Source organism: Coregonus lavaretus (assembly GCF_964263955.1).
Source record: "Coregonus lavaretus genome assembly, chromosome: 37".
Classification (NCBI taxonomy): domain Eukaryota; kingdom Metazoa; phylum Chordata; class Actinopteri; order Salmoniformes; family Salmonidae; genus Coregonus; species Coregonus lavaretus.
Genome location: NC_140024.1, coordinates 4870355 through 4887247, shown reverse-complemented (window position 1 = coordinate 4887247; position 16893 = coordinate 4870355). Strand labels below are relative to the sequence as shown.

The following is a 16893-nucleotide window of genomic DNA, read 5'->3' as shown; positions in this document are numbered from 1 at the left end:
TCTGTTGCATCAGGCTCATTGCTTAAAACAGGTTTTTTGATGCTAGTGGTTGTATTAATGTGGGATCTATCGCATCCCACAACTGTCCCAGACTGTTTGGAATATTAATTTCTCGCTCTAGGGCTGACACCAATTAGTCGACTGGTCATTTGTTTGGTCGTTAGGCTGTTGGTTGACCGAGATTGTTTTAGTTGAGCAGTAGAGCAGTAACCTATTATATATATAAGTGTTAAACAAATCAAAATATTTTATATATGAGATTCTTCAAATAGCCACCCTTTGCCTTGATTTCAGCTTTGCATACTCTTGGCATTCTCTCAACCAGCTTCATGAGGTAGTCACCTGGAATGCATTTCAATTAACAGGTGTGCCTTGTTAAAAGTTAATTTGTGGAATTTATTTCCTTAATGTGTTTGAGCCAATCAGTTGTGTTGTGACAAGGTTAGGGGCGTTATACAGAAGATCGCCCATTTTCAATAGGATTGAGGTCAGGGCTTTGTGATGGCCATTCCAATACCTTGACTTTGTTGTCCTTAAGCCATTTTGCCACAACTTTGGAAGTATGCTTGGGGTCATTGTCCATTTGGAAGACCCATTTGCGACCAAGCTTTAACTTCCTGACTGATGTCTTGAGATGTTGCTTCAAGATATCCACATAATTTTCCTTCCTCATGATGTCATCTATTTTGTGAATTTCACCATTCCCTCCTGCAGCAAAACACCCCCACAGCAAGATGCTGCCACCCCCATGCTTCATGGTTGGGATGGTGTTCTTCGGCTTGCAAGCCTTCCCCTTTTTCCTCCAAACATAACGATGGTCATTATGGCCAAACGGTTCTATTTTTGTTTCATCAGACCAGAGGACATTTCTCCAAAAAGTACGATCTTTGTCCCCATGTGCAGTTGCAAGCCGTAGTCTGGCTTTTTTATGGCGGTTTTGGAGCAGTGGCATCTATCTTGCTGAGCGGCTTTTCAGGTTATGTCGATATAGGACTTGTTTTACTCTGGATATATATACTTTTGTACCTGTTTCCTCCAGCATCTTCACAAGGTCCTTTGCTGTTCCTCTGGGATTGATTTGCACTTTTCGCACCAAAGTACGTTCATCTCTAGACAGAACGCGTCTCCTTCCTGAGCGGTATGACGGCTGTGTGGTCCCATGGTGTTTATACTTGCGTACTATTGTTTGTACAGATGAACGTGGCACCTTCAGGCTTGTGGAGGTCTACCATTTTTTTTCTGAGGCCTTTGCTGATTTATTTTGATTTTCACATGATGTCAAGCGAAGAGGCACTGAGTTTGAAGGTAGGCCTTGAAATACATCCACAGGTACACCTCCAATTGACTCAAATGATGTCAATTAGCCTATCAGAGGCTTCTAAAGCCATGACATCATTTTCTGGAATTTTCCAAGCTGTTTAAAGGCACAGTCAATTTAGTGTATGTAAACTTCTGACCCACTGGAATTGTGATACAGTGAATTATAAGTGAAATAATCTGTCTGTAAACAATTGTTGGAGAAATTACTTGTCATGCACAAAGTAGATGTCCTAACTGACTTGCCAAAACTACAGTTTGTTAACAAGAAATGTGTGGAGTGGTTGAAAAACGAGTTTTAATGACTCCAACCTAAGTGTATATAAACTTCCGACTTCAACTGTATATATAAATAAATGTGCACCCGTCTCAGTGAACTAAGACTAAAGGCCTAGACTAAAAGCCAATTTATGCTTGATCTGAAAATGTTGTCAGAGGCTCCATATGGAGGGTGTGACGCAAATGCAGAGCCTCCGGAGGCATGCAGTGGCCAAATCAAGCTCCGTACCACATCGCCTTGCGCTTCCCACATTTTTTAACTATGCGGAAGGCTCTGTATAGCTCCGCATTGACATGATTGGTTGATGGTAGGTGGGGGCAGTACATCCTGTATAAACACAAACTCACTTCCTTGACAAAAGCTCTGCACTACTCTGTGAAGCATAAGTAGTATGAATGCCATGACTTCTGCTGAGGCCATATCACCGTAAATGCTGCATGGCCAATGCAGACGTCGAATTGACCATGGCCCAGATGCACAATGCACTTCTCTCTGCAGAGTGTGCTCTTAACCAGCAATGTGTGCACATTCATTGTTTCATATCTTCATTGTGTGAATTGTTTGCTTTGATTGTTGTTGTTTTTTTAGGGGGTAGATCAGCTTTAATACTGCAGATAGATTGTAACTTCCATCAATGTAATTGTCTGCATCACTTCCAATCCCCCATATGTTTTTTTTTTGTATATATATATATATATATATATACACACATACATACATACACACATACATACATACATACATACATACATACATACATACATACATACATACATACATACATACATACATACAAACACATTGATTGTTAGTGTAGGTCAATTCCCCATTACATATACAGAGCATTCATTTACATTTACATTTTAGTCATTTAGCAGACGCTCTTATCCAGAGCGACTTACAGGAGCAATTAGGGTTAAGTGCCTTGCTCAAGGGCACATTTACGTCATTTAGCAGACGCTCTTATCCAGAGCGACTTACAAATTGGTGCATTCACCCTATAGCCAGTGGGAAAACCACTTTACACTTTTTCTTTTTTTTTCTTCTTTTTTTTGGGGGGGGTGGGGGGGGTAGAAGGATTACTTTATCCTATCCCAGGTATTCCTTAAAGAGGTGGGGTTTCAAATGTCTCCGGAAGGTGGTGAGTGACTCCGCTGTCCTGGCGTCGTGAGGGAGCTTGTTCCACCATTGGGGTGCCAGAGCAGCGAACAGTTTTGACTGGGCTGAGCGGGAACTATGCTTCCGCAGAGGAAGGGGAGCCAGCAGGCCAGAGGTGGATGAACGCAATGCCCTCGTTTGGGTGTAGGGACTGATCAGAGCCCGAAGGTACGGAGGTGCCGTTCCCCTCACTGCTCCATAGGCAAGCATCATGGTCTTGTAATGGATGCGAGCTTCAACTGGAAGCCAGTGGAGTGTGCGGAGGAGGGGGGTGACGTGAGAGAACTTGGGAAGGTTGAACACCAGACGGGCTGCGGCATTCTGGATGAGTTGTAGGGGTTTAATGGCACAGGCAGGGAGGCCAGCCAACAGCGAGTTGCAGTAATCCAGACAGGAGATGACAAGTGCCTGGATTAGGACCTGTGCCGCTTCCTGTGTAAGGCAGGGTCGTACTCTCCGAATGTTGTAGAGCATGAACCTGCAGGATCGGGTCACCGCCTTGATGTTAGCGGAGAACGACAGGGTGTTGTCCAGGGTCACGCCAAGGCTCTTCGCACTCTGGGAGGAGGACACAACGGAGTTGTCAACCGTGATGGCGAGATCATGGAACGGGCAGTCCTTCCCCGGGAGGAAGAGCAGCTCCGTCTTGCCAGGGTTCAGCTTGAGGTGGTGATCCGTCATCCATACTGATATGTCTGCCAGACATGCAGAGATGCGATTCGCCACCTGGTTATCAGAAGGGGGAAAGGAGAAGATTAGTTGTATATTCAGAAAGTATTTAGACCCCTTCCCTTTTTCCACATTTTGTTACGATACAGCCTTATTCTAAAATGGATTAAATAATTTTTTCCCTCAATCTATACACACTATCCCATAATGACAAAGCGAAAACTGGTTTTTAGAAATTTTTGCAAATGTATTCAAAATAAAAAACAGATACCTTATTTACATAAGGATTCAGACCCTTTGCTATGAGACTCGAAATTGAGCTCAGGTGCATCCTCTTTCCATTGATCATCCTTGATGTTTCTACAACTTGATTGGGGTCCACTTGTGGTAAATTCAATTTATTGGACATGATTTGTAAAGGCACACACCTGTCTATATAAGGTCCCACAGTTGACAGTGCATGTCAGAGCAAAAACCAAGCCATGAGGTCGAAGGAATTGTCCGTAGAGCTCCGAGACAGGATTGTGTCGAGGCAAAGATTTGGGGAAGGGTACCAAAAAATGTCTGCAGCATTGAAGTTCCCCAAGAACACAGTGGCCTCCATCATTCTTAAATGGAAGACGTTTGGAATCACCAAGTCTCTTCCTAGAGCTGGCAGCCTGGCCAGACTGAGCAATCGGGGAAGAAGGGCCTTGGTCAGGGAGGTGACGAAGAACCCGATGGTCAATCTGACAGAGTTCAAGAGTTCCTCTGTGGAGATGGGAGAACCTTCCAGATGGACAACAATCTCTGCAGCACTCCACCAATCAGGCCTTTATGGTAGAGTGGCCAGACGGAAGCCACTCCTCAGTAAAAGGCACATGAGTTTGCCAAAAGGCACCTAAAGGACTCTGACCATGAGAAACAAGATTATTTGGTCTGATGAAACCAAGATTGAACTCTGTGGCCTGAATGCCAAGCGTCACGTCAGGAGGAAACCTGGCACCATCCCTACGGTGAAGCATGGTGGTGGCAGCAACATGCTGTGGGGATGTTTTTCAGCGGCAGGGACTGGGAGACTAGTCAGGATCGAGGGAAAGATGAACAGAGCAAAGTACAGAGAGATCTTTGATGAAAACCCGCTCCAGAGCGCTCAGGACCTCAGACTGGGGCGAAGGTTCACCTTCCAACAGGACAATGACCCTAAGCACACAGCCAAGACAACGCAGGAATGGCTTCGGGACAAGTCTTTGAATGTCCTTGAGTGGCCCAACCAGAGCCCAGACTTGAACCCGATTTTGAACATTTCTGGAGAGACCTGAAAATAGCTGTGCAGAGCTTGAGAGGATCTGCTGAGAGGAATGGGAGAAACTCCCTAATTACAGGTGTGCCAAGCTTGTAGAGTCATACCCAAGAAACTAGAGGCTGTAATCACTGCCAAAGGTGCTTCAACAAAGTACTGAGTAAAGGGTCTGAATACTTATGTATTGTGTGTAGATTGATGGGGGGGGGACTATTTAGTCCATTTTAGAATAAGGCTATAACGTAACAGAATGTGGAAAAAGTCAAAGGGTTTGAATAATTTCCGAATGCACTGTATCACCAGTAGTAAATCTACCGTTAATTCCTATAATTTCAAATCTACTATGTTGTTACATTGGTTACAGTAATTTTATTTTAATGCATTAAATATTATTATTTCAGTCTTCCCTTTATCATTGTCGGAGTGGACACATTGTTAGCTGAGTGCACAACCTACGCTACACTTGTGAGAAACCAGTTTAGATTTATTTCATTCCAGTTACGATTTTAGTCAATTTAGTCATTGTCTTTTGTTTGGAGCGCTCCTGTCAATGTTGAGTAAGGACGCGCAGGCATAGAGGTAGGCCTATAGGCTGCCTGGCCTGTATGCAAATGTAGGCATATAAATGTGTCCATTTGGGGATCTGATAGTATTTCTGATTGGCTTAACGCACCACCACTAATGCCCTGTGGAGCTTTTCAAAGTAATGTTTTCTTCACCTGAAACAGCAAGCAAAGTATTTTTTTACATCCATTGAGAATTCCAATAGTTCCTCAATGTACAGTGGGGAAAAAAAGTATTTAGTCAGCCACCAATTGTGCAAGTTCTCCCACTTAAAAAGATGAGAGAGTTCTGTAATTTTCATCATAGGTACACGTCAACTATGACAGACAAATTGAGAATTTTTTTTCCAGAAAATCACATTGTAGGATTTTTTATGAATTTATTTGCAAATTATGGTGGAAAATAAGTATTTGGTCACCTACAAACAAGCAAGATTTCTGGCTCTCACAGTCCTGTAACTTCTTCTTTAAGAGGCTCCTCGGTCCTCCACTCGTTACCTGTATTAATGGCACCTGTTTGAACTTGTTATCAGTATAAAATACACCTGTCCACAACCTCAAACAGTCACACTCCAAACTCCACTATGGCCAAGACCAAAGAGCTGTCAAAGGACACCAGAAACAAAATTGTAGACCTGCACCAGGCTGGGAAGACTGAATCTGCAATAGGTAAGCAGCTTGGTTTGAAGAAATCAACTGTGGGAGCAATTATTAGGAAATGGAAGACATACAAGACCACTGATAATCTCCCTTGATCTGGGGCTCCACGCAAGATCTCACCCTGTGGGGTCAAAATGATCACAAGAACGGTGAGCAAAAATCCCAGAACCACACGGGGGGACCTAGTGAATGACCTGCAGAGAGCTGGGACCAAAGTAACAAAGCCTACCATCAGTAACACACTACGCCGCCAGGGACTCAAATCCTGCAGTGCTAGACGTGTCCCCCTCCTTAAGCCAGTACATGTCCAGGCCCGTCTGAAGTTTGCTAGAGTGCATTTGGATGATCCAGAAGAGGATTGGGAGAATGTCATATGGTCAGATGAAACCAAAATAGAACTTTTTGGTAAAAACTCAACTCGTCGTGTTTGGAGGACAAAGAATGCTGAGTTGCATCCAAAGAACACCATACCTACTGTGAAGCATGGGGGTGGAAACATCATGCTTTGGGGCTGTTTTTCTGCAAAGGGACCAGGACGACTGATCCGTGTAAAGGAAAGAATGAATGGGGCCATGTATCGTGAGATTTTGAGTGAAAACCTCCTTCCATCAGCAAGGGCATTGAAGATGAAACGTGGCTGGGTCTTTCAGCATGACAATGATCCCAAACACACCGCCCGGGCATCGAAGGAGTGGCTTCGTAAGAAGCATTTCAAGGTCCTGGAGTGGCCTAGCCAGTCTCCAGATCTCAACCCCATAGAAAATCTTTGGAGGGTGTTGAAAGTCCGTGTTGCCCAGCGACAGCCCCAAAACATCACTGCTCTAGAGGAGATCTGCATGGAGGAATGGGTCAAAATACCAGCAACAGTGTGTGAAAACCTTGTGAAGACTTACAGAAAACGTTTGACCTGTGTCATTGCCAACAAAGGGTATATAACAAAGTATTGAGAAACTTTTGTTATTGACCAAATACTTATTTTCCACCATGATTTGCAAATAAATTCATAAAAAATCCTACAATGTGATTTTCTGGATTTTTCTTTCTCATTTTGTCTGTCATAGTTGACGTGTACCTATGATGCAAATACAGGCCTCTCTCATCTTTTTAAGTGGGAGAACTTGCACAATTGGTGGCTGACTAAATACTTTTTACAAATACCCCCACTGTATTTGTAAAATCTTTCCAGCTCTCTCCCTTTCAATAACCACTCAGTGTGAAAGGGTAAAATGTCATGCTCTGATCCAGTGGAAATATCATAAAATAGGCCTACCTGATAACTTCTTATCAGTGCTAGACTTGGACTGAAAAAGGATCCAGTACTCATTTTGGGTGCTGGTACTGTTTTATATTTAGGTGCAGGAGCTCCACAATACCTTTGAGCTAATATTCTAAAAGAGGAACAGGAGCTCAAGCAGTAGAGAATTTGAGGTGCTTGTACTCCTGCCCAAGTCAAGCACTACTTCTTATCCCTTGCGCAAATAGCCTAAAGCTGTGTCTGTCCCGAGCTCACTGGCGTGGGTAACTCTTGAGGGCCCAGAATATTTTATATAATGTTGCAAGTTGGCTAGCACAAGCTTCGGGCTGGACCCAGTTAATAGTTGATACAATGTTTTAAGTTTGTTGCAGACAGGCCATGTGTAGCCAATGGGATTTATAGGATATTTATTTTTACCAGAATATTTTCTACCTGCAGGCTGCAATGTTTGTATTGGTTGGCTTTATGTAGGCTATTTTTATGTAGTTGGCAATAGAAGTTACTTTTTAGGTTTATATCTTTTTAATTTGGATAGAATTTTGATTAACCACATGACAATGATTTTGAGATATGAAGACGTTTTTATGAAAATGTGCATATGAAAACCATAACTGGCACGCAGATCGGTAGAAATGGTAAGATAAATGTCTGCTAAATGAACTAGTGTAGCCCACAGCCATATGGCATAGCCAGATCAGGGCCTAACATAAGGACAACTCAGAGTATGCTATTATGTTGTTCTTAAGTAGACTACATTTTCTTCATATCATGTTTCTTTAGACCTCCATAAATAATGGATTTGTTGTGATGGTGTAGGCTATATTACATGGATTTATTAGACTTTTTAAAATGTAGACGCTCCAAAGGTCTGCATCAGTGGCTTGTAGGCTATGCGTGGAAGCCAGGAGATGCTTAATGTGTTTATGTTAATTAACGGTCAATTACCATGAGACCGGCAGTTATTTGCCTGACAATCACTGGCTGGCAAAACTTAATAACCGCCACAGCCATAGGCACGTGCGTCTCAATAGTCTAAAGTGGCTTCCTTCCTGTGTTTTTAGAGCAGCGCAAATGGTGGCGAGGAGACTGAGACCGTTGTGTTTTATTTTTCTCATTCAAGGAATCTAAGAAAATAATCGGAATGATTACAAAGCTAGAAGTAATATGTAACTTATCTGTTGTTGTTGGTGTGTGGTTGTAACCTGTGTGTGTCTTTGGCAGTCTGGCTCTGGCCAACAACAGCACTCTCACCATCGGCACCATCGACGAGATCCAAAAGCTCCACATTCGCACGGTTCCCCTCTACGAGTCTCCCAGGTAAGAGGAAGCAACACCAGTAGAAATAGTTACACCAAGTAGAAGTATATCTTTGCAATGGATTTACCTTCAGTTAAATCAAGAGCAAAACATTTGTCTTTCTTTTGGGACACTTTTTCTCTTGATCTCGCTCCCTCTCTCACTTACTCGCTCCCCCTTTCTATCTCTCCACTTTATTCTCCCTGCTCTCTCCCCCTCCCTCTCTCAGGAGGATCTGTTACCAGGAGGTGTCTCAGTGTTTCGGGGTGCTGTCTAGCCGCGTGGAGATGCAAGATGCCAGCGGGACCACGGCAGCAGTGCGCCCCAGTGCTAGCACTCAGGTAGCTGCACACCATCTGGTGTTTCAATGTACCACTGCCAAGATCTCCTATTCTGGGCCTGTATTCATACATCTTCTCAGTGTAGGAGTGCTGATCAAGGCCTTTCGAATATGGGCCCTGAGCCTTGTTTCCCGCATTCAACGTTTTTCATGATGCATCGTGACTTAAGTGCAACTGCGTGTTTTGTAGAATAACAGTCTGGAAATATCTGTGAACTTTGCTCTATATGAACTAAAGCATCAGCATTCAGAGAGTTACTGTATTCTATTTAGCAGTGTTAGTGCAATTATGTGTTTTTGGGCAAAATGCCTTGAATGCTAGTGATGCACATTGCTTGGCTGACAAGCTGTCCAGATTACTTAGTTTAGATGAATTGCACATAATGATTAAAAATAAGAAAGGAGAAAAAAATATTATTTACAAGACTTGTAGGTGAGGAAGTATCCCTTTTTTCCCTAGCCTTGTGGGAAAGTAGTCTGGGGTTTTATATTTTCCCACTTTCTCCTCTCTTCCTACCTCTCCCCAGGCTCTGTCTAGCAGTGTGAGCTCCAGTAAGCTGTTCCCCAGCAGCACCTCCCCACACGAGACCTCCTTCGGGGAGGAGGTGGAGGTGCACAGCCTCCTGGTGGTCGACCAACACACCTTCGAAGGTAAGTTAGTTCCCCCTAAAAACCGTCTTGATTAAATCAAATCAAATTTTATTGGCCACATGCGCCGAATACAACAGGTGCAGACATTACAGTGAAATGCTTACTTACAGCCCTTAACCAACAATACATTTATTTTTTAATAAAAAAGTAAAATAAAACAACAAAAAAGTGTTGAGAAAAAAAGAGCAGAAGTCAAATAAAATAACAGTAGGGAGGCTATATATACACAGGGGGGTTCCCGGTGCAGAGTCAATGTGGCTAGTTGAGGTAATATGTACATGTGGGTAGAGTTAAAGTGACTATGCATAAATAATTAACAGAGTAGCAGCAGCGTAAAAAGATGGGGTGGGGGGGCTGGGCAAATAGTCCGGGTAGCCATGATTAGCTGTTCAGGAGTCTTATGGCTTGGGGGTAGAAGCTGTTGAGAAGTCTTTTGAACCTAGACTTGGCACTCCGGTACCGCTTGCCGTGCAGTAGCAGAGAGAACAGTCTATGACTAGGGTGGCTGGAGTCTGACAATTTTGAGGGCCTTCCTCCGACACTGCCTGGTATAGAGGTCCTGGATGGCAGGAAGCTTGGCCCCAGTGATGTACTGGGCCGTACGCACTACCCTCTGTAGTGCCTTGCGGTCAGAGGCCAGGCAGTTGCCATACCAGGCGGTGATGCAACCAGTCAGGATGCTCTCGATGGTGGAGCTGTATAATTTTTTGAGGATTTGAGGACCCATGCCAAATATTTTTAAAGAGAACATTTGTAAATTTGAAGTGAATTAATTTGATCTGTTACTGGTGATTGTACTGGTGATTGGTGAGCTGGTGATTGTACTCTTGAGGAGTACACAAAATTCTCACCTTTTGTGGTGATTTGTCCTCAATAGTGGGATTTTTACGTGTGTGTTCATCCTCCCAGTGCTCCACGCCCACCAGTTCCTCCAGAGTGAGTACGCCCTCAGCATGGTATCCTGCCGCCTGGGCAGGGACCCCTCAGTCTACTTTATCGTCGGCACAGCGATGGTCTACCCAGAGGAGGCGGAGCCCAAGCAAGGCCGCATCATCGTCTTCCACTACACTGACGGTTAGGATTAACTTTTTCTCTCCATCTATCTTCCATTCTCATTGTTCTCACTCACTCTTTCCCATCTTTCTTCTCCTGTCGTTCTCTTTCCCCCCCTCTTGCAATCCACCTATTTTTTTACTCACTCTCTTACACTTTCTTCTACAGTCTCTCTTTCTTCCCCTCGTCTTTTTCTCTCACTCATTCTCACCTTTTCCTCACTCGTTCCATGCCTCTTCCTCCCTTGATAGTGCCTGATAGCACCTTCCTATCGATAATCATCTCAGTCATTAAAAGATAGATGACTCAGAGTGAAAAAATGCTGTAAATACTGTATCAGAGAGCTATAACACTAGCCTGAAAACCAAACTGATATGCTGCATTTAATCATTTATTTATTTATTTATCCTGGAATCCAAACCATTATGCTCAGTTTCAACATTCTTTCACGGTGAAAGAAATGGTTAAACAAAACTTATCCGTTTGGATTTCAGGCTAGTGTAACACCAACCCTGACCCAGACTGTGTTATTTCTCTTCTTCTGTGTAGGTAAGCTCCAGACGGTTGCAGAGAAGGAGGTTAAGGGAGCCGTCTACTCCATGGTGGAGTTCAATGGCAAACTGCTGGCCAGCATCAACAGCACAGTGAGTATTTCACTTTTGATGGTTTGAAAGTAGATGTTTTTAAAGACAGCTCCTATTTTACAGGTTATAGTTGTAGATACTCACATGTAGGGACATTTTTCCGTCCACTAAAATTACAACTTTCACTTTGTCTCTCATTGCCATTAATGCATCACTAAGTGAATATTTGATTTAAGTGAAAGGTAGGATTCGCCCCATGTTACTTGGCATAAAAAACTAAGAAGATTTAAGGAGACATTCTACAGTTTGTTTTATTTCTCTCTTGGTGTTGCTGCCTTGTCAAATTCAGTACTTCCTCTACAATGGACCGTACTAGCCATAATGGCTGCCACAGTGAAACTGTAGTTATGGGACCCACAACTATACGGAATGAGTGTTAGGGATAAACTTGAATTACAGAGAATTTAGTTAATTTAAGTGTATCCAGTAGTATTCTTTCCAATGGAACGTTGGAATCTAAAGGAACATTGAAAGTGGTATTTCTTGTAATTGTATGATATACATGTCTCCTACAAAAACAACCTTGGTGCTTTCGAGTCCTTGTTACTCTGAAACTACACTGCAGCTTCCAGACTGCTCCTCGACAATTGTGTATGTCAATATCAACGCATCATCAATGTGCGCACGCCCCAGGTGCGTCTGTACGAGTGGACCGCTGAGAAGGAGCTGAGGACAGAGTGTAACCACTACAACAATATCATGGCACTCTACCTAAAGACCAAAGGAGATTTCATCCTGGTGGGAGACCTGATGAGGTCTGTGCTGCTGCTGGCCTATAAACCCATGGAGGGCAACTTTGAGGAGGTAAGGAATGATACTAAGAGAGGCCCTGCCAGTGTCCCAATCCTCCACCCTTTCCCCTAAGAGGATGGGGGATGTGCTCAATGCCACACTTCAAGGAGGAGGGTGTAGAATTGGAACACAGACTGGGTACTGGCTTTATAAGGTCTAAATGGCGATTTGTTTTGGTTTTGCTCATGCAGCTTTTTTCATTGTGGGTGGTTCCCCTTGGAATATAGCATTCTCCAAAATATAGATTTGAATGCTTTTATTTTGTCGCACTCATTTCTCATGGGCTATATCAAGGAGGATTTAACACCAAACACTTGCAATGAATAAGAACTAGAGTGATGAGTTAGAACCATTGTTTATTCATCCAAGAGGTGCAATTATTGATAACAAAGTTTATTGTATGGAATTTAATTGAGCCACTGGTGACACGACTTCTTTTCCACTGTCACTCTTCTCAGATCGCCCGTGACTTCAATCCCAACTGGATGAGTGCTGTGGAGATCCTGGACGATGACAACTTCCTGGGGGCGGAGAATGCCTTCAACCTCTTTGTGTGTCAAAAAGACAGGTGAGGTGGAATCCTCTCTCCTCGCCTCAGAAGGAAGAGACCTCTAATACGGTTTAGAAAGCAAAGAAATAGTACGCGTAGAATCGCAGAAAGACTAATTGAGATGGAGGCCGACCTTAACATGTCCTCACACGCTCACCGCCGTCCTCCATAAGCCGTCGAGTTAATCATCCATGATCACTGAATTCCATTGAGCGTTATCTTTCTCTCACATGTTTGTGGATGCCACCGTTTCTCTCTGTCTTCTTTCCCTCCTCCTTCCTCCTGTGCTCTTTCGCTTTCAGTCATCAAATTTGTATTCTGTTTATCAATCTACCTTTCTTATTTCATACTCATTACCTGTCATCTACATCTACTGCTATTGCTTTTCCCATATATATTTTTCTTCCTGCCTCTGCCACTTTCGCTCAATTATAATACATTCAATGCTACTTTATTGGTATGAAATAAATGGGTACACATTGCCAATGCTGAAATGTATAAATAATGGAAGTACAATAATTTGCACAAAAAGTTGAATATTTTTTACTCTTTCTCTCTGATTCACTCAATTAAATTAAGTTAAATGTAGCTTTTTTAGAATGAAATAAATGGGTACACATTGCCAAAGTATGAAAGGACCAAAATAGAAGTTGAGCTCTCTCCCCCTCTCTCTCCCTCGGCAGTGCGGCCACGACAGACGAGGAGCGACAACACCTGCAGGAGGTGGGCGTGTTCCACCTGGGGGAGTTTGTCAACGTCTTCTCCCATGGGTCACTGGTGCTGCAGAACCTGGGCGAGAGCTCCACCCCCACGCAGGGCTCTGTGCTCTTCGGCACCGTCAACGGCATGATCGGTAATGGCCCCCACTGCCACACGCTGAGGTGTATTCACTAGAAACCAAATGGAAGCAAACGGGGCGAGACAGGGAGAACCTGAATTTGTCCAATAAGCAATGCTTGTTTTTTCATTGCAAAATGTTTTGCTATGGTTTGTTAGTTTGCAGTAATGAATACACCCCAAGGTCGTCGTCATTCAGTAGAGCATGCAGTAGAGCATGCAGTAGCACAACATTTTGTGACCGCAAGAGAGAAATCTGGGTTCTTATTGGACATGTTTCTGTAGCAGCACTTGGGTTTCAAAATGTTGTTTTTCTGGTGCCTACTGAAGCAGTACTGATGCCGGTTTCAAGGTCCCAAATGCCCTCGTGTCTTTTTTTTGCCTATGTAATGTTAAAGTGAAGCGGTCCGCTCTACAGATTTTCCTCAACTTCATAAGCACCCATTTTAAGGATGAGAGGTGGGAAGCAGTGGAGAGGGGATGAAAGTAACTTCTAAGTGACATTACTTTCTCCATTTCTTTCATAGCTGTGGTAATAAAGAAAGGGGAATGAAGGCTTGGAGTGTTCACTGAAGTTCTGCAATGACTATTATTTCACTGAGGCACCTTCACAATTCTCCTGAAAGGTGTTTCACCTTCCCTCAGTCAGACAACCCACACTCAAATTCGCTCTCAGCTTCCATATTTTCTCCTTCACTACTTATGAGTGGCGAGCACCAGCGAGCGTACGGATCTGCACACATCATCCATTTCGGTTCTCCTTTTTCTTTTCTCCCATAAATGACAAGCCATCTGTTTTGTGTCTCTAGGTCTGGTGACCTCTCTGTCCGAGGGCTGGTACAGCCTGCTGCTGGACCTGCAGAACCGACTCAACAAGGTCATCAAGAGCGTGGGCAAGATCGAGCACAGCTTATATCCTTTCCTTCTGGTGTGTGTGTTCACGTACGCGCACGTGGACAAAGACCTGCCCCTGTGTATCACATTGAAAGTGCCTTTTCAGAACCGGTGAGCGTCACTGTCACGGGTGGCAAAGCTTGGTACCACCTACCTTGACGTGCGCTGTCAGAATGGTAATGGTTGTCATAACATGCCTAGCCCATAAATAAATGAATGAATGAATGAATGAAAAGGCTCTGTGTTTTACCGTGTCATGTGTGAATGAAGCGACAGCCTGAAGTTGACATGTAGCCTTGTGTGTGTGACATGACTGCCTGTCATCCATATAAGATGGGACAGTGCTTGATTACAGGGGGAGTCACAGGGAAGAATCAATAGGGTTGTGATGGTCATGGAATTTTGGATAACAGTAATTGGCCAGCCAAATGACTGCGGTCACTGTAATAACCGTTCGATTAGCCGCTCCTCCGCTCCTGACTGCATGTGCTGCCATAAAAATAGAATGAATAGAACGGGCGTCCCAATTCAAGTCAATGATTCTACATTACCATGGAAATTATTGCATCACGATACCAGGCAGTCCTGAGTGGCGCAGCGGTCAAAAGCACTGCATCGCAGTGCTGAGGCGCCCAACCGCCCGGGGTAAGGGGGGATTTGCCCGGGGGCTTTCCTTGGCTCATCGCGCTCTAGTGACTCCTTGTGGCAGGGCCGGGCACATGCAAGCTGACTTCGGTCATCAGTCGAACAGTGTTTCCTCCGACACATTGGTACAGCTGACTTCCGGTTTAAGCGAGCAGTGTTTTGGAGGACGCATGACTCAACATTCACCTCTCCTGAGCCCAATGGGGAGTTGCAGCGATGAGCCAAAGATCGTAATTCAGAGAGAAAATTGGGTAAAGAAAATACGCTTTTGGCCATAACACCCTGAACACACCTGATCTTGGTAGCTAAGCGGGGTTGGGCCTGGTTAGTACTTGGATGGCAGACCGCCTGGGAATACCAGGTGCTGTAAGCTCAAAAATAAAATAAAACAATACCAGGCAGCCATTGCGTGTGTACCCATCAGTTTACTAGTCAAATTGCAAGGGTTAGAGGTTCCAAGCCCGTTCTATTCACTTCTGTTCACTATTTCTGTGCTGCTGCAGGGAGGGGGTGTTGCCTAGGTAACCAAAGACTTGTTCGCTACAACACCTTGCTTGTTTCAGCAAGGAGCAACAAAGTTTCATCAAGTTGTTAAGAGTCCATGTTACCACAGAAACGGACTCAACCGCACAAATCCCCGGCCGTCCCGTCTTGCTGTTTGTACCCCCCCCCCCAAAATGGTTATAACGGGTATTTTATTTTCAAGACGGTCTTCATCCATAACCGTTGGTTTCACGGTTATACAGTAATTGTGCCAGCCTTAAGAATCACACATTTGAAAAGCAGACTCTTATAGTGGTCTAAAATCACTTACGCTGTACTTTGTTTTTAAGAATAACTTAGTTTGAAGCAGAGCTTGAATTGGTATGAAAAATGTGCAAGTTCTCATTTTAGAGGCCGCTGCTCATTTAAATTATTCAGTACATGTACTCATATTTTAGAGTGAACATTCTATGAGTACTCAAACCCAAAAAAAAATGCAGGTTCCGGTACTCAAAAGGACAGAGTTCCCTGTAAGAAGAGTGGCTTTGCTGTAGGGGTATGTGGGTAGGTGTGTGTTTATTTGTCTTCCTTGACTCTGTGGTACCTGGAGGTCCTTCCATACGGAGCGTAAGACTGAGCAGGCTACGGGCTTCATCGATGGGGACCTCATCGAGAGCTTCCTGGACCTGGGCCGCGCCAAGATGCAAGAGGTGGTCAGCACACTACAGGTACGAACACACATACACGCTCTCTCAGAAACACTTAGACATACACACACGTACACGCTCTCTCACACATATACATGCTCTCACACAGACACACACTAGCTCGCTCACACTTTTTGGAATGCAGTGACACTTGATGATGGTACCACTCAGCTACATGTGTCCCATAGCTGTGCGGGTCAATCCAAACTGCTGGGACAGTGAGCTGACGTAACACCCCCTTCTGCGTTTCAGATTGACGACGGCAGTGGCATGAAGCGCGAGGCCACCGTGGACGAGGTCATAAAGATTGTGGAGGAGCTGACAAGGATCCACTAGCCCCTCCCTCCCAGACCCCGGCCATTACGGGGTGGGGTGGAGGGAAGGAACCGGGGGGAGGGGTGACTAGGTCTCTGTAAATACTTATAAATAAATAAAAAGGTGTTTGCATGACCGTCTTCCAGACTTCAAATGAATTGACACATTTTTTAAATCCGATCCCAGACGCGCCACATCAGTAATTCACAGGTGCTTGGATAAACAAAGTGGCCTATCGACCATAACGAAGATGACGAGCAAAGGGACTGGTCAGAAAGCCATAAGTTATGGAGGAGGAGGGGGGCGGCTAGATCACTGCAGTGCGAGGACGACAAGAGATGACTTGTGGATTTGACGGGGATCCATTAAAGTAGGAATGATTTGAAGTCTGGACAGAACATGAGTAAGAGGAGTAAGGAATGGGCGGAAAACTATACATTCTTAGCTATTTTGTCTGCCGTTTGTCCATGTTTCTTTTAATAAAGGTTGCTTTAGTACTGTG

General features: G+C 44.2%; 1 protein-coding gene across 2 annotated transcripts in view; it reads left to right on the top strand.

Moving 5' to 3' along the window:
- LOC311111284 (DNA damage-binding protein 1) overlaps positions 1-16893 on the top strand; it is a 36552-nt gene extending 19659 nt beyond the window's left edge. Inside the window, exons 16-27 of one of the 2 annotated variants that reach the window (XR_014610765.1) lie at positions 8406-8501; positions 8710-8821; positions 9348-9471; positions 10381-10545; positions 11074-11168; positions 11802-11972; positions 12419-12528; positions 13194-13363; positions 14157-14259; positions 15974-16097; positions 16329-16482; positions 16578-16893. Coding sequence is in view for 1 of the 2 variants with exons in the window: in XM_084153999.1 (XP_084010125.1) it covers positions 8406-8501; positions 8710-8821; positions 9348-9471; positions 10381-10545; positions 11074-11168; positions 11802-11972; positions 12419-12528; positions 13194-13363; positions 14157-14259; positions 15974-16097; positions 16329-16412 (1354 nt within the window). In the remaining variant the exon portion in view is untranslated. Of the gene's footprint in view, positions 1-8405; positions 8502-8709; positions 8822-9347; positions 9472-10380; positions 10546-11073; positions 11169-11801; positions 11973-12418; positions 12529-13193; positions 13364-14156; positions 14260-15973; positions 16098-16328 lie in introns of both variants that reach the window. The other variant, XM_084153999.1, reaches the window with a different exon arrangement.